This window comes from Aythya ferina, assembly GCF_964211825.1.
Source record: "Aythya ferina genome assembly, chromosome: 5".
NCBI classification, from domain to species: domain Eukaryota; kingdom Metazoa; phylum Chordata; class Aves; order Anseriformes; family Anatidae; genus Aythya; species Aythya ferina.
Window position 1 is genome coordinate 28,255,013 of NC_140301.1, and position 26,002 is coordinate 28,281,014.

Sequence of the window (26,002 nt, forward strand, 5' to 3'; positions counted from 1 at the left end):
CATGGTAGGGTTTTAATAAGTTGACATGCTATATTTAACATTTTATTTTTGTCTGTTGGAGACAGGGTGCTGGATTAAGTGAAACACTGGCCAGATCTGGTATGGCAACTTCTATGGGCCTGGTTTATTTTATAGTTTCCAAGGGATTTGTGAGACTCATAGTATAGCATTAATGGCTATAATGTGTTTTGAAATTCTCAGATGGAAAGTGCTATAGAAGCACAGGGTGTTATTTTATAACAAATCAGCGTGGCGTTTTAAAGAAAGAGCATTTAGGATTGAGATACAGGCTAGAGCTTTCGAGCCATGCCAGGTAGTTGTCGTACAGCTCTTTTCCTTCTTCAGGTAAAGTGGTTCAAATGGATAAGTATATTTATGGTGACTCAGTCTTAAAACAAAACAGAAAGCCATCTTTCATTCAGACTAATAATGCCAGACATAACTTTTGTTGTGTCCTTGGTTACAGAACAGCTGTTTTGTCTTGGTCTGCTCAGTATCATATGAATAAGCCCTGAATAAGCATTCCAAAATTGTGATGGTGAAGTAACCATGGTATTGCATGGGGAAGGGCTGGGCGAGAGAGAAGGGGAGCAGGGACCAAGTTTCATGTGTATGTAACTTACTAAGGCTTCAGAATGTATGTGAGACTAGATTTACCTCTCCCTGTAAAACACTGAGGATAGTTGTTACATGGACTCTGTAGCTGTCTGGTTTTAAAGATAATATCAAGTGAGGTTTTCATCCATAAAAAGGGAAGCAAATAAACTGGTGGAAAAAAAAAAAAAAAAGCAATTGCAAGCAGAGCAAGTAGGCTGAGAGAGAAACATATGCCCTATGTGCTAACTGAGGTTGATTTTATAAGTTTTGCCGTAATAATCTAGAGGAGAACAAGTACAGTATTGAAATTTGGAAGTAGCATCAATGTTTTGTGTATCAAAGCTTAATGAAAGATTGTAGCCTCATACTATAAAGGTTTCTGATTACTTTGAGATGATAATGTTTACTGGGAAGAAAGAAGAAGCAATGGGATATAAGTTGATGAAACGTACTGAAATCACTGGAAGTGATGGAAGTAATAATGTTTAATACAAATAAAATACCAAGAGTATTGGTGTGTTTTCTTGTACTAACTTTGTAACGTTTATATATGCATACTAAAGCAAATGGAAGAAGCAATGAAAAAAAAATTAGTAGTTTTAAAATACTTCTGGAGTCAGATGAGGAAGCTGGAGGTGACCACTGGTATTGAGAAATGCAGACAGAAAGCTTTTCACCTACTTAGTGGCAACAGAGAAGCAGCTAGTTCAGTCTTCAACATGGTGAGGGGAGAAAGAGCCCACAGAGAACCGGGCACTGAAATCAGTGTTTGGCCAAAGAAGGTGACGGAGGATGTGTGCAGGTTGCTGCCCATAGCTATGTGTGAGGCAAAAAGTACGGTTCTTTACATTCTGTCTTCTGCTGAACTAGGATTTGGGGAAACTCAGGGAAGGAGATTTCAGTACCCTAGGCAAGAACAGAAGAGAGCTCTGCCTGTGCATTTTTAGCAGAAGCACTAGGACAAACGAAGTGCCATTTAGCAGCTTCAATCTGTGCTGAGAAAAACTGACTGTGTATGCTACATGAATCATGTGCGCAGTGCAGTAATGCAAATTCTGTACATAGTGCAGTACTTTTTATTCAAGTGTTTAGACATGAGAAAATCTGCAGATGACAGTGGATACTGAGTTTCAGTAAGCAGTGATAGAAAAGGGATGTGGCTATTGGGTTGTGTCAAAATGGAAGTGATAGAAAGTGTTTATCTGTTCTAAGCCATCTCATTATATAATATCTCTGTCATATGGAAAATCAGCTCTGTGAAAGTACAGAGACACAGACTTTTTAAGACAAAAGGAAGAATGATGCCATGGAGTCATGCAAAGGGTAGGAAATTTTGCAGGAAAATAGATCTTTTTCAGGTGAGATTAATTTTTTTGTGGTTCTGCCTTATGGAGAATGTTGCTTTTGAAGAAATAGCTGTGGAATGACTGCAGGAGCACTGGTTTGAGTTCTGCAAACCCTTCCATTAAAAAAAAAAAAAATCTCTAAGACTTCTGCCTCACCCCTACCATCTTTTGAATGTTTTGAGTCAAGATGCAATGAAAGGTTGTTATGGGCTCACATTTTAACACAAGCTTACAAACCACATCCTTTAAATTCATAATGAAGTACCTTTTTTTTTTTTTTCTGATAAAAAGTCTCTAAACTGATAACTCTCACAACAGAAATCTTTTGCTTATCCATAGATGATATACAAGCATAAACAGCGATATGACCTTGAGTTGGATGGGATAAAAACAGGATAAAACTGGACACAATGCATGATTGTAGCATAAACAGATGATTATCGACGCAGTATGTTAGTGACTTAATCCAGCAAAAGTGCCAAATGAAAGGATGCCATAAAAATTGAGAAGGTTCATGAACAAGTATCTAGAGCTCAGACATCACTAGATCACTTACTTTCCTGACTTCTATGTTTGTTCATCTCTGTTGTTTGCAGTGAGCTTCCTTCTTAATGGACTTGTGGGAGATTGTTATACAATATAAACATCACTGCAGTCCTGTCTGCATTAAATGGGGTGGGATTTATGGTCCTCTCCTGTTAACAGGACACTTTTATATGGAGAACTTTTCCATCAGTCTTGAACAAGAACTCATTTACTCAGGTGCTTATATAACACTAATCAACTTGTTAGCAAAGAACCCAAATAGAAATGAGAGGATATTAGATAAAACTGAAAAGAACAGAAGGAAACCTTTAAATGGTTTATGTTTTTCTCCGTTCTTTTTAAATTAGCTTTGCAGTTTTTCTTAATGAAGGTTATTCTAATGCTAGATTGACAAAACATAGCAGCAGCTGTGCAAACTTCAAACACATTGATCTGTAGTTCAAAGCATCTTTAACAAAGAAGCAGGAGTATCTCCGAGGTAGAGTCAAACTCATTCAGTTAAGTTATACCAACTCTTCCTCCTGAGGCTGGTGGCAGGGGTGGGTGCTTGTCAGGGACTGAACTGCATCATCCCAGTTGTTTCTGACTGAGAGGCCAGTCAGCTCGCAGAGACTCCTCTTTGCTTGCTGCCAGCCTGCACTGGTTACGAGTTTACCATATCATAAGACATTATATTTTCAAATTACTATGCAAGCATTTGCTGACTGATCTCCACAATGCCCCTGCCACGTTCTCATAACTGAGGGAACAGACTGAGAGATAAGGAACTTGCCAGAATAAGTTGTTTGCAGCTGGGAACAGAGCTGGAATCTCTTCACTGCCATTTATGTGCCACTAAGCAGGATATTGCTCAACCTTTGCTGCCTGTGTTTCAGACACTTAAGTTTTTGTATCACCTTATAGTGCGTAGTTCCTTGTCTGTGAAGTCACTGCTCCTGCTTCCCTCTCCCATTTTCTATTTTATTTAACTCATCCACTGCAGTAGTTTTAACTGTGGCCTTCATGTCACCGACTTCTCTCTCCTTAGCGTGCCGTAAATGTCTCTTCATCAGTGTTCACCATTAATAAAAGATTAACATAGCCAAGACTGTGCCTGGAGCTTTATTGCAAAACTCTCCACTCCCTTGTTCCCAGTTTCTGTTGATAGCATGGCTGATTTTTCAGTCTTTGAGGCCTTGGCTCTAGAAATCACTTTGCATTCCTTCCTCTCTCCTGTTTGTATACTTCAAAACTTATCCAAGTTGCAAGTTCATAACAAAGCGAATATTTAGCATGTAAATTTGTAGATAAGGGTCTGGACAAACATTTCAGTTATCTTCCATCCTGAATAATGCAGCATCTTCATTTATAGTATTATCAACCCCATATTCCTTTTTCTCTTCCAAACCTACCACAAAAAAACAGAATTGTTACCGTGGTGTGACCAATAGTCACAGTGACACTATTTGTTTAATTTGTACATACTTTCTCACTTTTATAACTGGAAAAATGGCCTTTTGCCTTGTTCTGACTGGTAATTGTATACCTCCATATTAATCAGCACAGTTCTCAGAGATGAGGGCTATATCTCCTGTTCGTTATGGGGAACCACTGAAAGACCAGAATTGGAGGGGTAAGATTAGCAAAATCTGTTCGGAATCTAAACAGAGAACTTCAGCCTGTGAGGCTGTTAGTCCAATGCCTTTTACAAACACTGTATTTACAGTTCACTAAAACAGCATCAAAATAAGAGAAAGAACCAGATATGACACTCAGGCTCTGGTCCGAATTGTCTGAAAAATGCTTTGTTTGTAAGCTTAAGCCTGTTTGCAGAGAGGGAATGGACACAAATTCCCATCCTGTTTATATAGAAACACTTTTCTGATTTTGGTTGGACTTCAGTGTGAGCTTTCCCCTCAAAGCAGAGTGGAATTAACCTAGGGCAGATTCTCTCATCAATATCTGAAATGTCATTGCTCCTAACATCAGAGTGGCAATGACCAAAGTTGTTTATCCTTGGAATGCCTTGGCAAATCCTCCTGCCTCCTGTCTTTTACCAGATCCCCTTTTCTCTTTTCTTGTAATTGAAAACAACCAAACTAAAATGCCTAACTGAAATTTAAGTGTTTATTATTTAGAAAAGTTTTGTTAAGTTTGTCTTGGAATATAGCATACTGAAAGTTGGGAGGAATTTCTAATCGAGAAAAAGATCAGGATAGCATTGTGAAGGAATTGGGCAAGCTTAATTTGTGAAAGTGTAGTGGAATGTAAGACATTATATAAATAATATGTAAAGTAATACTGGGCATTATAAATTTGTTTCTGCTTTACATAAGGAGCATACCAGCTGGAAGTGAAGCTGATACTGGAGAGGTTCAGTTTATCACAGGGTAACTAAGCCAAAAGTGCAATGCAATTGTGAAAAGGGCCAGTGTTATCCTAAAGTAGATCAGGCAGGGTATTTCCAAAGGAAACAGGGAAATATTTGTACCATTGTACCAAAGACACTGGAAATGCCTTTGTAATACTGGGTATGGCTTAGACGTTTGTGTTCAAGGTGCTAAGAAGGAATAATAGAATTACAGTGGGAATGGCATTGCTATTCTGAGAGGAAACCAAGTGCCTGAACAGATGAGCTCTGATACACACTTCTGTCCCCAGACATCCAGTCCATCCCTCTGCTGTGAGCCCTTGTCCCAGCAGCAGTCAGTTAAAGGCAGCTTTGCCACTTTCCTGTGCCCAAAACATGTTAGCATCAGTCCCTTTGGTCTGTAACATAAGCTGACAGGCTGGACTTGAGGCCTGTGTGTATATTCTCTCTACAACTGAGTTTATTGAGCCGTTTGGTCAGATTGCTGGGGCTGGTGGAGTCTCAAGCCACTGTACAAAGACTCTTTCCAGCTTACCCAGCCTGGGTAATGTTATATTTCTCCAGTGGAAGGAAGAGGTACAACAAACCCATGAAAGGGTAGGGAGCAGACATGATCCCTCTAATCCAAGGCATTGCAACTTGTATGACGCTGTAGGCATGTTAAGGGAAAATCATCTAAGGACTTTGTATATTGTATATCTAGGGTATTATACTTTGTTTTGAGAATCTAAAGTCATTGAATTGTTCTAGAATGACAACACAGGAAAGTGATAACCAGTGAGTAGCTTTCTAGCTGCCAGGCCAGCTAGCTCTTCTTTATCATTTCTACTCATCATGCTGCATCGAGAAAATAATAAAATATATATTTTTCACAATATTACATTTCCCTTGACTGATTGCCATGACTGTTAGAAAAATAAGATGGGATTTTAGGGCATCTGCTCGATCAGGAATGGAAAGGATGTGTTCAGGAGATGGTAAGTGTGTTAAGATGAAGCCCATGTTGTGGAAACATTGGAAGATACTTGACTAAAAGCTAAAAGGCATTATAAGTACCCACCTGACCCGTCCTGACTTCAGCTCTCACCTATAGTGACTTGAACTTTTCAGATACCGATAGGGAGAAATTAACCTTGAGTCTGTGTCAGAGGTGTTTGTGCTCACCTTGAGTGACCAGTCTTGTCTTTTTGCATCATTCCACTAAATTTGGCTGTGCAGTTGTCATTGTAGATTCTGGTTCCAGGTATTTAAGTGCTCCACAACACTGAACTGGAAACTGGAGTTCAGTTTGCAGAGACACCTGAGTTGGCCTTGTACAGAGCCTACTGTGATCCAGGAGGTTTGGCTTAGAGTCTGAGCCAATAAGGCCTTATCAGGTCTGAGCCAGCACTGCTATTTCACTTAGCGAAGTGATGTCTCTGGTCTAGCTTGTGTGTTTGTTTTCCACCTTACGGCAGTGAAGTTCCTTCTTACTGTCACTTCACTCTTCATTTGTCTATCTAATACTAAGATAAAAAACTGTAGTCATCTCAAGCTACAGACAGAAAGTCATCTAATTCCCTCTTAGCTTCTCTTCATGATTCCTGGTGGATGTGGTACATGTTGTAACAAGAGAAAAGTACTCTTTTCTCCTTTTTTCATGCATTTTGTCTTTTCACTGGTATTCCTAGAATGGCCATCTTAGTCTTTCTTTGAAACAACTTAGCAGGCTTAAATGAGACATGTAATTTAGCATGAAAGAATTCAAAGAGTTTTATATATATATATATTTTTTGGTACTAAATAAAGGAAAAAATATGTATTTCCTGTAAGAAATACAATAAATAGTTGTCCTTTGGATAGTGTTGCAAGAAAGAAAAGGTTGAGAGGGGTTTTTTCATCTTTTTTTTTTTTCCTACAGTTGTGCATTTTCTTTGCTATGACTACATGTTTATCCTTTGAGTATGACAAATTGTTTTCAGAACTTCACAAGTGGTTAGGAACCCTATTGCACATAGGCCGATCTGAATTTCTCAAGCATAATCACTGTGTGAGAGAGTATCTAAGAGCTGTAAAATGCTACTCAGTGTTTTTGTGGAAAGAATGACCATTATATTTGATCTTTGCTTCTGTTTCTCCTCCAACTTAAGGTTTATTAATGTACTGATTGTTATCTAGGGCACGTTGTCTTCTAGGGTATTAAAGCAGTGTTTTGGGTCCAACTGTCAGCTATACTATGCACTGGAATAAGCATCTCTGCTTCTACCTTTGGTAACAAAATAGCAACGTTGGCCAGGAAAAAATTATTTCTTGGTGGATATCCACTATCCTCTAGAAATGCTAGTGAAGTCTCCCTAAACATTTCATGTTTATTGGGAAAAGTTTTTCCAGGATGCTGTTATTCACCTCTCGTACATTCAGTAATACAGGTTATTTTTATAAGGCCATGAATCTTTCTGTTAACATACTGCTTTCCACTGGGTAGAATCGCACCCAGTAATGTTCTTGCTAGATGAAATCTGAGTCGTGTGGAGAGATTGAAATTAAGTTTTAAACTAAATCTGTCAAATTTTCTCAATGCCCATACAGTGTGATAGGACTCCGAATGTACATGTATTGCTTCTGTATACATTAGTTCACAGATCTATTAACATTTTTTCTTGTCCTTATTACACAATGCCCAGTGGAATCTAAAATCTATTCTGCTGAGACTTTATGTAAGATAACACTGCTCTCTCACACGTGATTTTAGCAGTGGTGTCATGTGAGATTTTCCCCACAAACATTGCTTTTAGGAACAGGACTAAGTGAACACACTAAAAAAAAAAACTTTTTTGTTTCTTTCATATCAAAAGTATTTTGCAACCATTAGTATGGGTGAAAAATATTTATGCTACAGTCTAGGACTTGGTTGAATCCCATCTTTTTTTTTTGGTTGATGCCTGGGAATTTAGAATTATGCCTTTATATCAAGGAAGTATGAAGGACTTGGTTTTATTTATGTCTGAAAACAATGAATGCAGGATGGGGAGAGCACACTTATGATGCCCTCTTACAGAGGATTGATTTTCTTTCAATTTATAAACAATAATGTTGAGCTTTTTCATCATTCAGTAAGCCAAAAGAAAATGGAAGGTTAGAGTATTGGCAGTATTGGCTGAATTAGGATTTGAGATGCATTAGAAACAGGGACCTGTTTCTAATGATACTGAAGGTACTTTTTTTTTTTTTTTTTTAATCTGTAGATGAAGTATGTTGCTAAAACTACCACAACGAAGCTTCATAGAGATCTGAAGAATAATAAAAGCAATAAATCATGATGGCAATGCAAAAGCAATATGTAAAAAATTACATATTTAAGAACACATATTGCTCACGTTGTGGTTGTGAATTGCACCAAGCTGATCTGCTCGGTGTGTTGGGGAGGCTGGAAGCTGGTTGGATCCCTACATCTTCAGCCACGTGGACAGAAGGGCCAGCAGCATCTCTAAATATGTTGTTCTGGAGGAGAAAGTGTGCAGCTGTGGGGCTTCCATGCTGTTCTCTCAGCTGGTCCCATCTCTTCAAAGCCAGTCTGGCAGGCGTGGTGGAAGAGACATACATTCTCGGGTGTTATTGTACTCTTGCTCCTTTATGAGTCCTTCCTGACTTGGGGTTCATGATCCGGGGGATAAGGCAGTGTTCCAGTATGTGTCATAAATAAAAATTGCATCCTTCAGCTCTCTTCTTATTTTTGGAACCAAAGTCAAGCTGAACAGTATGGAAGGCTCTGAAAAGCTACATAAATTTTATTTTCTCTTCTTGGTACCAGTGTGTTGTAAGTCTGATGAGTGACTGCAGGCTGCCACGCAGGAGAATTCCCCTAGGAGGCCACGTTTATGCTACCCAACTGCTTTCTCCAGGCGCAGCACCATCCCCAGATCCCTTTTCTTGGTGCTGTTTCTTTGTGGTAACCCGGACATGCTGGCTGCTTTCCTGCTTAGTAGAAGCTACGAGCTGCTTTTCCTGCATTACCCCTCATGTTGGACAATTACCAGGGCTTTGGGCCTCAACAGTTTTATAGCATAGGAAATCTTCATGGCCAAGCTCTTGTGAGGTATCCTGACCTCTAGAGCATCTCCCCTGAGAAAACCAGGAGAGACTCAGAAAGAGAAAAGACAACAAAATTCAGTTTACAAAGTAGGGAATAAGGCACATGGCAGGGAGACAGAAAGTGATTCTGGGAAGAGGAATTTCTCCGGGTCTGGTGTTACATGAGCAGAAGGGAGCTGACTGGCCCTGCATACCCAGGATTTCCCCCTGGGGAACTTGCACCAGATGTCCCAGAAGCCAGGATCCTCCCTGGCTTATGTGGAAGTGTACTGGAGGCAGCCTGTTTTTCTGCACTTCCCAGGCCAGGTTGTTACAGCTCAGACACAATTTGGATAAACATACGTGACTGTGTTTTCTTCTTCAATTAAAACTTGAAATGGACCAGTGTTTGTCTGGGCAGTGGAGTTCCCTGCCGCTGAAGTTACAGTGAATCCTTAGGTACCTCAGGCAGGAAAGAGGCGCCCAGGCTGAGAGCGCAGGGCAGCGTTCGCAGCCTGGGAGAGGGCAGCTGAGCCAAAAGAAGCGTTTTGTTCATTTGGCCTAATGCAGCCAGGGCAGTCATTGCTCTGGAGCACATCGGGGCAGCTCACCTTGGAAAGTTGTGCTTTTGTTGTCTGTGATTGTCTTTGATGCTCATTTGAGGTTTTGGTGGTTTTCCTTCTGTTGAAGTTGTGTTTACTCAGTCCAAGGATATTCAGAGCTCCTCATTACGGTGCCCGAAGCTAAAACCATGTCTGAGTGGCAGCACATATTACATGCTGAGCTCTCTCACTCGAAATAGGGTGTTTGGCTAAAACGTGCACACTGGAACAATTTCCAGACTGATCATCTGTTGCTAGCAACTACGTGGATTAGGATGGATTCAGGACCTAGAAAATGTGGATAATTAATCTCCTGCCACGAGCATCTGGTGAATGCTTCCTGCTTACGGGCAACAAGTGCTAGAATGTGAAGGTGAAATCATGTGAAGGTAGAGGAGAACATCACAGCCACAGCACGTGCCTTTGTTCTGGTTTTATGAGGGGGGACAGAACTGACCCCACTGGACATTCAAGGAAATAACAGAGCAGTTATGTATTGATACTTCTGCTGCACCCTCTCTGTAGGGAAAAGCAGAGCATCTCCAGAGCTGTGCCCACCTGGCAGAAATTAATATGAAGCTGCTGCAGATGTCTGTCTCCATGCATGATTTCGGACTAAAGCAAAGGAATGTTATATGTTTTTCACATAATTGCTCAAGGAAACAGGGGCAGAATTAGGAAAAGAAGTCATGAATCCTGATTCCCGGGTCCTGGCATTGTGCACTATGAAAAAGTCCTTTATGTATGTACAAGTTTTTAGAAGAAACAATTGAAGCCAGACAGATAAAGCAGAGCTTGACATTCGGAGACTGTCCTCATTCCTGGACTTGTCCACTCCCCCGTTTCTCCTCCATTCCTAAAAGATTCTCAGTTTTCATTTCTATCTCCTCCTCTTGTTTGTTTTCCTTCCATTTCTTTCCTTTACAAGTATTGAATGTCTCCTCTGGGAGTAAGCCCAGCCACATGTGCGTGCAATGGTGGTTTATTTTTATTGGAGTCATTGCCTGTGACTGTTATTCATTACTATAGGAAGAACTGCACTAACAAACTGAGCTTTTTTTTTTTCTGTTGTAAAAAGTCCTGTTTTGTACATAGCTACTGAGAGCATCTACTGCCATTGTTACAGAGCTGAGAGTTTGGAGCTTGGATTCTGCTGCTGCCTCCTGAATGTCCTGTTATGTCTGCTGTTGCAAAGCAGAATTTCAGCTTCTCTCAGCTTCCTTGCACTTTGTCTCTTTGACCCAACTTTTCAACTACTTCTCCACCCCTCTGCTACCTGAGCAACTGAATTGGCCTCTGCATATGGAAGAACTTAGGGCTGTGCGAAGCTCTTGCAGTCACTGACTGCTGGTATGGCTTATGTTAAAGGGCAGAGCCAGAAGAACACCAAACAAGGCCTGCCTGACATAAAATGCCTGATCTAGAAAAGACAAGTCAAAAGTACTCTAACATGCTTTTATCTCACTTGATTTCAGCTTTCTCTTGACACTGGATAACTAATCTCTCCTTTTCCTTTTATTCTGTAGTTATCACACATTTCTGTGCCACCATGGGCAACACCGCCACCTCGTGAATTGGAGGTCGTGTAAGGAATTCCTGGTACTTCTTTAAGATTAATCTGTGGCGTAAATAATAAAATGATCGGTAGTTAAATTAGGAACACATGCTTAGCATAAATATGTCAGAGCTCAGAGATGTAAGCAGCTCAATTGATTTCACATTAAAAAAAAATACAGCAACGTAAAATCAATGATTATTAATTAACCACTTCTGAGGTCAGAGTGGAGTACAGTGAGGGAAGATAACTGATTTGCCTTGGCTTACCCAAAAAACATTAGGACCTTACCGTAAAAGTTAATGCTAAGACAAAACAAACAGACAAGAAGTGATTTATCTGAAGTTTGGCTAATGTTGCATAGGTCCATTTTTAAAAAAAAAAAAATTGATTTGTTTTAAAGATTTCAGAATCTCTGCTTCCCACTAGCAGTGACACCTGAATCTTAAAAGTAATCTGAATTTGGTGAGAAGGTTTGATCTAATTGATATTATTTTACTTTTGTTAAAATAAGTGTCATGCTGCTACTTCAGGATTGAGATTTCTTTGTATTCTTCATCCCACGCTGAATCCACCTCGTGTTTTCCATCAGGCTTTTGAAGGCTTTCCCTTCGCTAACTCTCTTGTTCAAATCATTGTCTGCTGTTGCTACTTCCCCTGCAAAACTGTCTTAAACGCATCTGCATTTCTTCCTTCCTTCCTACCCCCTCTGCCATCCCTTTTTTCTTAAGACGAGAGGCAAGGACCACTCAACTTCAGTCTTAGCAATGTTTTTTAATACGTGGAATTTGTATGCATTGCACTAAAGGAAAATATACAGATGTGCTGCTACATTTTGGGGGCTGAGACAACAGCAGGACGGTCAACTGCCTTTTGAGTCTGTTCATTTTGGAGTTGTTTCCAGATGTCTGCTAATGGACATTTTCAGGATATACACACAAACTCTGCTTACCTACTTCTCTGCACTAATTGGTTTGGATTTATGGAATGCCTCTCATAAAGCGTCTCTAGCTGCCATTGTTGCCTTTCTATAAAATAGTAGAAAGGAAACTCCTTCCTAAACAGTTTCCTCTGGACAGGATTTTCTTGTGGGGGAAGGAGAGACACAACCCATTTAGGTTGCTCTATAAAGAGTTTTATTGAGTTGCGGCCCATTAACCTGGCCTTGATGAAAACCTTTTCAAACAACTGGACTTCAGGGAGCCACAACTCTCAAGTGCTGTGCGTGGCCCAAAAGAAATGATGGCTTCCTAAGAAATCATTTTAATCCGTATTGTATTTTTTTCCTAACATTTGCAGAAGTTGTAGGGACTCCACAGCTATTCCCTGTATTGGGGCTCGTTTGTGGCCCCATCTCTAATTGTTTGCTCTCTAGTACTCAGGGCATCTTAACCTTTCACCATTCTCAATCCGCTCAGTTTGTTTTTACCTGGCAGAATGTACATGTGGGGTTTAGATGCTTAGGAGGGTTGAAGGATGACTGTATATATCTGCTTTCCCTCGACCTGTCTGTTTTTCCTCTTTATTCCCAGTGGTGGTACAGCTCACCCAGTCTGGGGCCTTTCCTACTGACAAGGAAAGAAGCCAAGAGGAAGCCTCCAGCTGGTGCATAGCATGCAGCTGTGGATGGTACTGCTGGGGTGGCTGAGCTTGCGTCTGCTTGAAAGGAGAAAGTCTGTGTATGGAGAGCTTCTCCTTGCAAGGGGATTTAGAGGAAGATGTGAACCTGGGGATAATCATTTCCATAGGAATATACAAGTCCCTGATCAGGTCAAACTCTGCAGTGAGTTGCCTGTGAAGGTGATGTGATTTGATAAGGTCTTATTCAGATCTTAGCACTTGATATATGCTGTACAATCTTTAGTAATATAATTAATTTCTTAACTTCAATTTACCCAAATGCATACTGTGGATATTTTTACCCCACTGTTGTAAAACCTTTTTAAAATCTACTGATGAAGTACCATACATGAAATCTTTTCTTAGTAATGGAGGAAATCAGTAAATTGTTTATGAATACATCCTAAGGCCATGGACATAATTGCAGGTCACCTAGCCTACTGTTTTGTTTGTTTGTTTGTTTGTTTTTTTGTTTTGTTTTTTACATTGGAAAGGAATTAGGGCCACTTTTTGTTTTTGTGACAGGGAACAATTATCTCCCAAAGTAAGTCAGATCCTGTTATGGGACTGGGGTCTCTGAGAGCTCCAGGGCCTTACGAGCCTTTCTAGTGTTTGGTGAAGCCTGGCAGAAAACACAACCTTTTTTTTTTTTTTTTTCTCCCACCTTGTAAAAAAGACATCCCGTTGCCCTGAAGTTTTTTTCTGTGTGGAGAGGGAGTAGGGAACAGCTGCTGTGTGAAGCCTGGACGCTGCTGCAAAGTTTGTGGAGGGAGCTCCTGACTCTCCTCAGGCACTTTCTGGTGGGCTGCAGGCGACAAAACCTGTGGAATGAGAGCTGGTCCTGGGAACTGGGTCACAGGTCCTGTGCAAAAGCAGATGAACAGAATAAGGACCGTTGCTTTCACTTCTAGAACAGAAATTCGTGCACATAGGGCCCAAGAAGAACCAGCAGGGAGGGGAGGAAAAACAGTCATGAGGTCTGCTGGGATATCTGATGCAAAATCAACTTTGTTGTTTTCCTAACAGGCTTTTTCCTGGGCTCTGCAGCTGAAAAAACAACCCTTCTAATCTACAATAAGAAGGGAAATTCTGGCATGAAGATTGTCCACCCAGACATTTTGGCACAATTAGGGGAAAAAATTGTTTAGCTTAGCACTGATTTTATTAGTGCCCGAGTCTAACTGAACCTGTCGATGTGCTCTTTTCCCTGCTGAATGACAGTGTCGATGGTACAGGTTTCTTTGTCAGTTCTCAGCTATGCTTTTCCATGCTACTGCAGCATAATTTGTATTCTTTGAAAAGTACTGACTATTAGCACTGATCATTTACTGCAATAGGACAATAACATAAATTAGCAAAAACTCCCAGCAAACCACCATTGTTTCACAAAGGCCAGCTATAGTAGTGAGAGCCAGGCTCTTTTCACAAAACTAAGGTATTTGGTAATTTGACAGTACATCTGAATCCTAAAATACGTATTGGCTCTAAGTGTAATTTTGTTATTCATTACAATTGTTTGTGCAGTTGAAGTCTCTTGTCATTTTTATAATCTCCAGAAGTACAAACAATGAGATAAGGTAAATCTGTCAGAAAAGGAAATCTAAGGAAAACAAACAAACAAAAGAATACGATATATTTTAAAAGAAGTTTCACATGGTTTCTCTAGTGTTCCTCACCCATTTTCCTTGTTAATAGTCTCATTAAAATATGGGCAAGAAACTGTATGTCTTCCCAGTGTAAACAGAAATGACATTAAATGTTAATACAGGAGATTTTATCAAATGTTTCATTAAAGTCTTCGTTTGTTATTTTTTTTGTTAAAATCATTATTTTTTTCATGATGGAAATCTTTTTTTTTTTTTTTTTCTTTTTTCTTTTTTCTTTTTTTAACCATTTGAGAGTTCATAGCTCAGTAAAAATCATCATTTTATTTAATCGCTTGGTAGTTTATCTTCCTGGCATTTTGATAACTAATTTGATATAAGATCCTGTCACCCCTCTTCCCCCCTCCTCCTTTTTTTTTTTTTTTTGGTAGGACACTGGCTTAATTTCTGGTTATCAGACTACATCTGAAACTCCATCCAATATATTTTCCAATTCATCACTTTCTTTGCTATTGACAGGGGATGTTGTCCCAGTAATTAGTATTTTCTGCTGGGCTTTTGCAATCAATTTCTGTGATTCATTTCTTCCATAAAGCTTCCATAAACAATAAAGTTTATTAATAAAAAAGCTTTCCCTAATTAAAAAAACAAACTTTAATGTACGTTTTTTCTGCTGTCATCATCAATTCTCTCTAAGGCTTTTGTTTCTCAACTGTTCTGCCTGTCTCCCATTTATCTTCCTTTATCTAATCTAATGGCATCTATCCAGTTTCTATTCACTTTTCATCAAGGTGATATATTTTCTGTCCCATAGTACCTTTGTGTTCCTAACATGCCTCATGACAGAAAGCATTTTTCAGTTGTTTAATGTTTATTCTACATTGCTGTCGTATAATAAATAATTATTACAAGCCTCCTGATGGGGAAACACAATGTTAGAAAGGAAGAAAAGAAACAAAAATTTGACCGCTTTGTAAGGTTAGGACTTCAAAAAACTTAAAATAGCTTTGACTTTTACATCTCTCATCTATCTTCATCATTCCAACTAGTAGTATCCATAATAGTAGGACAGCAGAATAAGAACAACTGCACTTGGTATTTATATTGTATTCCAGGAGCTCATGGATAGCCCAGATCAGGGAGACTCAATACCATTTCATCATTTTTTGTAAGTTTATTTCTATTAATTTCATTATTTACGAAATCATTTTGGTATTGGACTATTATTTCCTATCACTGTTTACTCAGCTTAAATTATGTGCTGCTTTTGGTGAGACTTCAGCTGAAAAATAAAAAGGTTTTGCAATAAATAATAATAAATATGATACAAGTAAACGATAAAAATTGTCAAAATTAATAGGAAATATTTCTGGTGAGGCCAGGATTTCATCTTTGATTCCTTTATTAAATAGTGCTTATCATAAGAGGTATGTCTTTCATATGTCTGGGTAGGAGACAAAGCAATGAATTCTTTTACATGTGTCAGGAACATCTGTAGAATTGTATGTTCCTTTATTTTCCTGAAGCAAAAAGAAAATCTTTCCATTATGTTGGAATGAAAATTTAGGTTCTTAATCAAAGTTTGGGAAAGTAAGGCTGTGGGAACAAGTTTCTGTCTCAGCATGCTATACAAGTAGCCGCCTTATAAAGGACTTATATTCAGGCCTAGGTTCAGACAGTGCACCTTTCTGTACTCTCTCCAGATTTTGGCTATGGCTGGTTTAGAATTGGAACAAGACAAATGGTTAAATACGTGTGAGTTTTAGAAACGCTTCCCGAGATATCCTGGAAGCCTCCTTTTGTTCTCCACACCCTCAGGTGGTTGCTTGGATTCTTAGGGAGAGGAGCAGATGCTTTCCAGAAGACAGAGACAAGGCGGCTTTCAATCATAAATGCTGTATTTGAAAGCCAGCAGCTTTTTTCTCCTTTAATTGACTGCAAAGATCCATAGTTGCATGTGGATCTTCAAGAAACGTTGTTAGCCTGTATTCTTCCAACTCTGTCAGTTCTCTCGGTGTAGAAGATGAATTGGCAGGGCTTTAGTGCTCAGTCTGCACACAGGATTTGAAGAGACTTCATAGGTTATGGAGCACATCGTAAGCACTGTTTCTTATTCCCTTTCATAAATATTTCAATCTGAATCCTAAAACAAAGATTTTTTTTTCTTCTTTGAATTGAAGGCTCATGTTTACTAGTGGTTAAAAACTTTCAAATTTCCAGCCAACATGTTTTTGTGGCTTCACGTTTGTTTTTGTCCCAGAGTCGTCTTTCAGTTTGAGTAGCTCTTCTCTTTGTTTCCTGCTCCATTCTCTCACATCCCCTCTGCCACTCACTGACACACACACACAGCAGTCAGCCTTCGCTTTTGCTAGATTCACTGAGATAATGCTTTCTAGTGGCCTTTCAGATGAGTGCTCTGTTCTCCTCATCAGCGTACAGCCCATTTCTTGTAGCTTGAGTTCATGAGTGACCTGCACCATACCTGGTACTCCAGAGTAAAGTGTACTAGTGGCTTCTACAGAAATACCAGTGGTTTTGCCAGGTTTATGTGGTAGCACACTGTACAGTTGGATTTGTCATTGTCCTGGCTACATCATGTTGTGGGTTAGTGTTCTTTTCAGGTACTAATATGTCTGGGAAGTACTTTCTTTTCAATAACTGACTGTTTCCCCTTTTGCCTTACTGCTTTCCTGCTGATTTTCATTTCTTCATTGACAATTACCATTTCACAGTGTTAAAAGCTTTATAGCATCCGTGTTTCATTTTACCCAGTTTTCCAAGTCTTCAATTATTCTTCCCTGCAGCATTTCTTCTAAAGCCCTGTACTATACTTCATCAGCTTACAGGCTTCAGCTCACCAGTTTACATCTTGTTCCTCATCCATTTGAGGTTTGGTTTTGCTGCTTCTCAGTTCTGTTGCATCATCTTCAATTCTTCAATTTCATATTTTTTCACATCTGTGTATGACAAATACTAGCTATCAGACCTCAGTTTATATGCTGATTCTTACAACATTTTTTCCTCAATAGATATTATCTGTTTTCTTCTGAATGCACTAAGTTCCTCAAGTTTTTTTTCCGCTTAGTTGTTGTTTCTGCATCTATATGATTGTTCCAATTATCAGCCTTGCTTTTCCTCTTCTTCAGCATCCTCCTGCTTGTTGAAAACTGATGTCTTCGCTCATTTCCAGAAAGTTTAATCACTATCTAATTTCACTATAACTCCCAATTTTAATTTCCTTTTTGATATTGCTGATATTCTTTCCAAGCTCAACAGTACCTCAATTTTTGGCAATTCACTTCTTGGCCTCCAAAACACTTTTTTTTTTTTTTTTTTTAATCTGGTTTTCCTTCTGTATTTCCTAAGTTCCTGGAATATGCTTAAGAACCTACTGTGTGTAGGCTGTTCAATTCAGAGAATGATTTGCAGTGACCTTTTATAGTTGTTTTTTTCTCTTTGGTCAGAACACAAATGTAAATACATATTTACTTTTTTCAATTTATGTTAATGTGGAGTTTGGTGTTATTAAAAAAAAAAAAAAAAATGTGTTCTCTACCTGGTTGTGAAATAATGCAATCATACTTAAGGTTATTTTTCGCAGTAAGCAAACATTCAAAGTAAAGCATTAGTTTTGAATATCATGAGCAAGTTCCTTCTAAAAAGAAAGTTAATTCTGAGCCTCAGATGTAACTGTGGAGCAGCCTTTCAGAGAGGTCCTGTGATGTACTGCTGAAAGGATGTGATTTATTATGTTTTTTCATTGCTATACTTAGTTATGCACATATTGTAACTACATAAAAATGCAGTAACAGAATGTACATAGGGTTATTTGAATGTCTAGCTGTTTGCACGTACAACTGTGCCTAGTGCACATTCATATATAGGTTAATATTTATGTGCATAGCACTGCACGGATTGCCAAAAATCTGACCTTAGACATCAGGTTTGTAACTGTTTCACTTTGGGCCAATCTGATTACACATCCAGCTGTTGTGGGAGACTGTAGCTGAGCATTTGCAGTTTTCCCACTCCATCCTCTCTCTCACTTTCTCAGAGATCAGCGCTGTGTTGGCATCACAGGACTGATAAGCACAAGGAGGCACTCTGTTGTCTCCCTTCAGATTCTCCGTCCTACCCCAAAAGTGAGAAGGGCTGTGTCTGTCTCTCTGGGAATAATGACAGGAAAGGGAGTTCTGGGTTTGTCAAGGTACATCACAGGCATGTGATGTGGCATGCTTCTCCTTCCTCCAGAAGTTTGTTAGAAAGAAGAATAGAAGAAGACGAATTAGCATGCAAGAGGGGAAAGTGTTAGCATGGCAGTTTTCCTACTTGGAGTAGTTCACAAAGGTTATATCACATCCTGGGATGGTTTTGCCAGCTTCATAAGGAAAACATTGACATTTGGACTGGTCTGATGTTCTCTGGCTGTATTTGTGTTCTTCATGTGCATTCCTTTATTTTTTACTGTCTGAAGAAGAAAGAGTATATTTGGTTTAAATTCTGAAAACCGTAACACTGTTAGCTAGCTGTGGGTACGTGTGGGTTATAGTGATTACGTTTAAAGCCCAGGTATAAGGACTTTGTTTCTTCAGTCTGCGTCAGAATCAGATGAGAAAGTCACAAGAAATCTCAGCATGATGGTGTCTGCAGACTACAAACACAAATGAAACCTGCCTACTGTAGAGATATCCTTAACATTTAAAGCGCTACAGGAAAGTTACACATGCCTTGATTCGGCAGCATAATTTGCTGCCAAATCCTGTTATTACATAAGTATACTTCAGAGCCCAAACTTCTGGTCCTTGATATTGTTAATCTTACACTTAGGAATAAATGTTCCAGCTCTGTGTATCTATACAGTGATTCAATACTGTCTGACTTTTCAGGGGAAAGTTTTGTTGAGTACAAACTTCCTCATTTTTCTGAGGTCTCTCTTGACTTTTATATAACACTGTTCACTGTTTGCCTGCTGATCATTAGACACCTCCAACAAAAAACATATATAACAGCCTTTAGGTGTGCTTGACTGTTGGGTGGAATTAGGGCATGACATTTGGGAGTAATGGAAATAACTTACTCCATTTGAAGTCAGCAGGAGCTATTGGTGCTCCACGCCTCTAAAACTAAGATCTTTGTCTGTAGTTCTAAGAAGTCTGGATTTGGACGCAGCTGCTGGAGGTTGGGTATCTTGGGCTGAAGGGGTGTAGTACTGAGAAGGCCTCGGAAATGTAAGCGCTGAGGTGCGTGCTGGTGCTAAAATACGCTGCTGGGTGAGGCCTTGCTGCTGAGGTTAAATGAAATCAATACACTGAAGCAAAGCAAATAGGCAGGCCTGCTGGATTTCCTGAGCAGTTGGGGTGGGCTCTGTGACGTGGCTGTGCTGACAGCAGAACCCTGAAAAGGATCAGAGCATGGGGTGGGGGAGCAGCCTCACCAAATGGTGCCCTCAGGGCCTGTCGGGATGGGAAGGCTCTTCCACTGTGCTGCGCTGGGAGAACTGGTCTTCAGTTCCCTGGGGACGTGGGGATAACTAGACCAGGGTTTGTGCTGATCACACTCTTGGCAGAGCTTATTAAATCTACTATTAAAATGTCACTTTCACATAGGTGATAGAACGGGGGTTACTTTGTGGCAAACCGTAACAGAACGGTCCTCCCCAGTCAGCAAAAATCAGGCAGACAAACAATAAAGCCAGGCACATTCGTGTCATTTGGGCTGGCACTGTCAGTTCCACATCCCAGCCTTGCTAAATCCATTCCTGTGTGTCCAGAGCTCTGCTGTTGTTCATTTTCTGTAATGGGTGTTTCCTCCATAGTGGAGTCAGAGAGCTTCGAGTATTTCTGACCCAGCCATAGAGGGTCAGCATACCCAGATGCCAAGCTAAATCTGATTGCACTGTAAACCCTCAGGGAATTTCAGTTCCTATTTTGAAACTCCGAAGACAGGATTCTCACATAAACTTGACTCGGTCACTGACCCTTTTTCAAAAGAGGACATCCATATCACTGCAATGCCATGTTACCTTCCCCGGTGTGGTGACCCACAGGTGGATCATACTGCATCTGGGGCAGCAGGAACATGGTGGAATGCGTGGGGAAGGCAAGGGGATGCGTCTCTAGAATTGCTAATGGGGATTAAAATTACATTACACAGCAGCAATTACAGCTTGCTCAAAAATTGTCTCCTGCCCGAACCAGCAAGAATGATCATCTTATTTGCCAATAAAACAAGCAAAACATGTTGTTTTTATGATGGTTGGTTTTTTATTACCTGAGAATCCTTTTTAAATTACAGCATGAGCTCTACATTCCTGTGAGAAGATCTCTACTTAGAAGTGAGAGGGTTAGATCAATAGCAACCTTGTTATTTCTACATTATGCATTAATGCTTCTGGAAGTTAAATCTAGTGGGATTGTTCTACAAATTTGAGCTCTGATCAGTATGTGATAGAGATATGTACTTATACGTTGTTTGTTTGTTTTGCAGATCCTGGTTGCAAAATCCCCTGTTGCTCCATTTTCCGTTTTTTTCTACACCATTGAGAAATCAGGCTTGGTTCTTCAAGGTAGGATCAGAGCATTGATTACTTTCCTTTTACAAATAGTGTTTTAAGCAGGCTGAAGGCAGGTAACAGTGACGGTTGTTGAAATGGTGCTGGTTTTAACTGATTAAAAACAAAAACAAACCAAAAACACACACACACACACACACACACACATTTGAACAGTCTAGTTGACAAGGGCAGCCTTCTGCTGCTTTCCCTGTCTCACCTTGGGTAATATTAAATTAGTTGCTGCATATTCACATGGATTTAAGAATAGGCCCTGAATTTATTACGTCTCCCTGTTTTCATTCAAAGTAAGTTGAATGGTTCTGGCATTGTTCCTATGGGAGAGATTTTTCCAGGAGGAGCATACCTGTCTATCATTAGTAGCATGTTCTAATAAATAGTTTCTCTTTAGCAAATGGCTCAGCATCAATAAAATATGGGAAATTAATATCTGTCCTCTATTTCTGTGATCACTTTAACGTGAATGCCACAGGACCCTAAATAATCCTAAGGTTCTCTATGGTGTGAGTATTGTACTGAAAAGATGGGTAATAGTATGATGGCAGGGAACTAGGGCTCTTTGTGGCCATCTCCTAAAATATATGTTTTTGAACCATTGTGAAAGAGGGAAATGCAGCTCTTCATTTTTTTTCCCTATTTACCCCAGTAAGTATTCCTTTAATCTATCTATTTTTTGACAGACATTCATAGACCAACTGTGTTTAGTTCCTCTGTGTTGATATGCAGTCGTGGTCCTGATTGCTGCAGCAGTTTAGCAGACTTTTTGTTCAGAGGATACTTTCTAATATGTAGTCATGGTATTAAGAAATCTGAGTATTGCTGTTTCTCAGGTTCCAGTGATTAGCAATCACTGATTGCTAAGTACTGATTTTAGCACTGATTGCTAATATAAAAATGCTACAGACTTTTTAAGGTATGTGAACAGTTTTCTTTCTTCTGATTGCCTATTTCCCACCTACAAACAGGCAGTACCAGATCAGCAACATATTTACATTTATTCATGATTAGATAAGCTTAAAATACTGGTAATACCTAGTTTAAGAAAACAAAAGAAAAGGAACAAAACTTTTTTTTTTTTTCTTCCATTTTATGCATCTACATAATGATAACATGAGGGTCCATTGGGTGTTTCCTAAACCTTTAGATATTATACCTAGTGTATTAGATGGCATTCTGTGACTTCAATTTGCCTTACGTGGTACTGGTAATTTTAAACAGGCTGCATGTACTAGCAATATTTTTTATTGGTTTAAACTGAGATGGCTTGCAAGAGTTGCTCTGGACATATTTTGATTAAGGACGGGGTATAAGACATACCACTTCTCTATCTCAATTATCTTCTGAGTTGCAGAGATGTTTCTGGTCATCATTAAAAAAGTAGACAACTTCCTGCTCTGTCTTCAGGCACTAATGTAGTGACACTTCGGGAAAGAAAAACTTGCTATTTCAGAAACTGGGATCATTTGTTCAGAGAGGATCTTTATTTGTTTCAAATCTTTTCAGTAAGCTGGGAAAATAGCTTCCTAAGGACTGAACCCTACCTTTAAAGAGCAGATTGGCCTGATAACATGTACTGATGATGGCAAGGCTCTCTGATAGTACGATGCTTAACAGCACTGTATGAGGAATATATCAATTACTCTTTTATCTGTATCCATATGTTTCTGGGGTGTGCATTCACCATTTTTCTAAAATCAGTGTGGATTTCTCTAAGTGAGCATTATCTTGCCATCAGGCATTCTTTGTATATTCGGAAAGCAGCTTGGAGCTTTTCTCTGTGTAAGCTTTTTCTTAGTTTATGACTATGCTGTTATGTTTAGATATTTTTTCCAAGATGGATAGTATGCAAGGGCATGGTTCCCCTGATAATGTGCCCCAGACTGTTTTACGTAGCAGGTAATGTCCTGGCCAGAGATCAGACAGCAGGGTCTGAACCTTAAATGTTCACATAGTGTAATCCAAATCTGGCATTTCTATGATTTTACATGCTGGTTCTTTTAGATTCTAGGTTTGGGAGTCTAGTGCTATTGGTGATGTCATGGTTCAATGATAAGGTCCTGTTGCTAGTATCCTTACAGAGTCTTGTAAGCACTTACACATGAGAAGCATCTCACAAAGTTTTACAAAGTAAATATTGCATGTTTCCTTCCCACACTTCAGTGAGCATTATTTCTGCAGAGAGAAGTGAGCAAATCACATGAAAATGATTGTTTCAGGTAAGATGTTGACAGGAGTTGCTACCTAACAAGACAGAGCCATTAGCAGAGTGATGGTGGGTGGCCTTGTGCAAGAGAGGCTAGAGTTTTTGTAAGAGTTGAAGCTTATACGTTCCACAGGGAAGCTGGATGCGAGGTAAGATGTCCCTAGGGCGACTGGCCGGGGGTTAGCTGGCGGGGGAGTTGTCCCTGTGTTGCGGTTTGAAGGATGTCGTAGAGTGCGAACAAGTGGAATCTGTCCCGCAGCAGGATTGCAAAGGCAGCTTTCCCATTCAGTCTTTGTTGTTTAATTCAGTTGGTGTCAGGAGGTGAGCACATTCAGGGCGTCTGATGAGAACAAGTGGATGGGTGTGGGAACTGGTGGGAAGCGGCAGCTGTCTGAAATGCCCAGGATTCTTTCTTCTTACTCAGGGGGTCCCATCCCGGGACCATTAACCAATAGGCCATAAACAAAATTGATATCGGAAAATGTGGCTGGAAGCTCCTTGATTAGTGAGGGTGAATAGGGAATGAAAGACAAAGTGAAAGTGTTATTTAACAGTTCCACAAGCAATTTCCATTGCCACCTCTGAGGGATTAGGATGTGTGGAATAGGCTAAAAATGAGGAGGAGCTCCCCCCTTTTGTTCTGTGGGCCAGAGGATAATAAAACGGCAGGAGAGGCAGTGCGGCTAGTTAGGGATTTCACAGGCTGCTATTTGATGCAGTTTAAGGAGCCCTTTGCTATTGTTGCAGTTAAAATGGGAAGCGGAACTGTTCTCCATTCGCAAAAATCTCCAGCGTCCTCAGGAAGAGGGCTGAGAGCAAAAGGCTATTAAGATGGTAATGCTGCCCCATTTGGAGGAGTGTATCAAAATCCTCTTTGTCAGTGTAAATCGCTGCTCTGTTTCCCTGGTGTCTTTGCATCTCATGGCCCCAGTGCAAGCACAGGAGTGTTCAGAGGAGATCCTAGTGAAGGAAGACCTACTTCTCTGGTGTTGTCAGAACAGAACTCCAGGTTGCCCAAGGGTGCCACAGAGAAAACTTTGCTTTTAAAAAATTTCATGTGTTCAGGGATTGAAAGAATCCAGTTATTCATTCCTTTTATTTCTGCTTTCAGACTGGAGAAATGAAATTTGATGATTGGAAAAAAGTGGTTTGTCACAGATTTAGCAAGGAAAGTCAGCCTTTGGTCTCCTCCTTTCATTGCTGCAGTATGGTCTGTGCAGTGGAGGAATGCAAACCCAAAAATACCCTCAGTTGCTTTTACATTGCAATGCAATGTCATGTGCTGCCACGCCGCAGTGTGACTCTGTAGTGAACCTGAATTACGATTGGAAAATCCAGTCTGACAGATCTCTGTTTTTGTAAAGCTTCTCCTCTTAGAGAGACAGAAACCTGGATCTAAACACTGCAAAATATTAAAACCTTTACTGTCTGCATGTGTATTCGGTTTAAGTACTTGTTGTTGCATGGATATTGCTCCGTAATGCAATATCCTAGTTAAAGTGAGTGACATGATTCTGTTAAGAAAAAGAATAACAAAAACAAACAAACAAACAAAAAAACCTTTGGATCTATTTGTTTAGGGCTGCAAGTCATAGGATGATTTTTGTCATTGCCAATGATATGAATTCTGTTTTGGGGTGGAAATGATTAGCTGATATTCATATATCAGTCAGAGCAGATTATGGGCTGATCTTGCCCAGCTGTAGTTTCAGAGAAGCTGAATGTAGCAGCTACTGGGTTAGGGCAGCTGGACTGGCAGATGTGACTTACATGTGTACATGCATATCCAGAAGGAAGACAGGATAAATAAGCTGATGTCAGTTCTAAGTTGTATTCTGTGGGTGATCTTCTGATGCTGGGGAATAAATACAAGACAGCAACAGAACCTACCTACCAGCAACTGGCAGCTCAGCTGTCTGTGAAATACGTCTCCTTCCATCTCACCTAAGTAAATACCCTCTGGTACTAAGAGGGTGGTGCTGCAAAAGACAACGGAATGTGCTTGCCAACTGGAGAGCCTACTGGGACTTTTCAGGGAGTGCTTTTACCAAGTGATTAACATTGCTCGTGACTGAAAGAACTCAAGCTCTGGAAACATAAGACAAATAATATTAGTGAGCTACGACTTGCTTTTGAGTAATGATTTATTTTCAGCTTTATAGGGTTTAAAGATGAGTGCAATCAGGAGGTCACCCAAACTGACCCCCCATATTTCCTACATGCTTCCTTCAGATACTTGATAACTTATGATACACTGAAGCATTTCTTCTAGGAAGGCATTTGCTGTAATTTGAAGGCATCAAGAAATGTGAGTTCCTACTTTGCCTTGACAGTGTTCTCCAGTTTTAGCTCTCTGGCTGCTATATGCTTGTTCTGTATTTCAGATCAGAATTTGTCTGCCTTCAGGTTTTGGATTCAGTTCTTTTTATGACCTTCATTGCCAAATAATGGAGCCCTCAGATTGTTGCAGTTTTTCATGAGTGTACATGGCGTCAAGATTTATCCTTCCATGTTTCTGTTCTTCCATTTGGAAGAAATTTATAACTGTCTGCAAACTTAACCTGAAAACTTCTGTGCCTCGTGCTGTCTCCCCTCACTACCTCAAGAAAGGACAGAATACTTTATGCTGCCAAATTGAAGATTTGATTTGATTCCTGTCCCAGCAGGACTGGTTGATTAGTTAGTTAATTAATCAGCCCTTTCTCCTTCCTGCCCTCTTTTCCACCGGACACGTGTCTGCGTGCACACAACACAACCTTGCCTGTGACGTCTTATCGAGGCAGGTGACTTCTTGTAGGTGGTACTGGGAGGAGAGTTTCTTAGGTTTTCAGTTTTACAGTGCTAAAGGTGGAAGAATTCTAGGAACAGCCAAATCTTGGGAAACCTTGTTACATTGTCTTTCATTTGTCACTAATGTAGTGAAAGAAGCTCATTTTGGTGTCAAAATAGCACAAAGTT

At 39.9% G+C, this 26,002-nt stretch overlaps 1 protein-coding gene across 15 annotated transcripts in view; it reads left to right on the forward strand.

The window, feature by feature from the left end:
• RAD51B (RAD51 paralog B) overlaps positions 1-26,002 on the forward strand; it is a 459,905-nt gene that overhangs the window by 270,719 nt on the left and 163,184 nt on the right. For all 15 annotated transcript variants that reach the window (XM_084519471.1, XM_084519466.1, XM_084519474.1 and 12 more), the window contains one exon: positions 20,757-20,835. In XM_084519471.1, the coding sequence (XP_084375597.1) occupies positions 20,757-20,835 (79 nt within the window). The remainder of the gene's footprint in view (positions 1-20,756; positions 20,836-26,002) is intronic.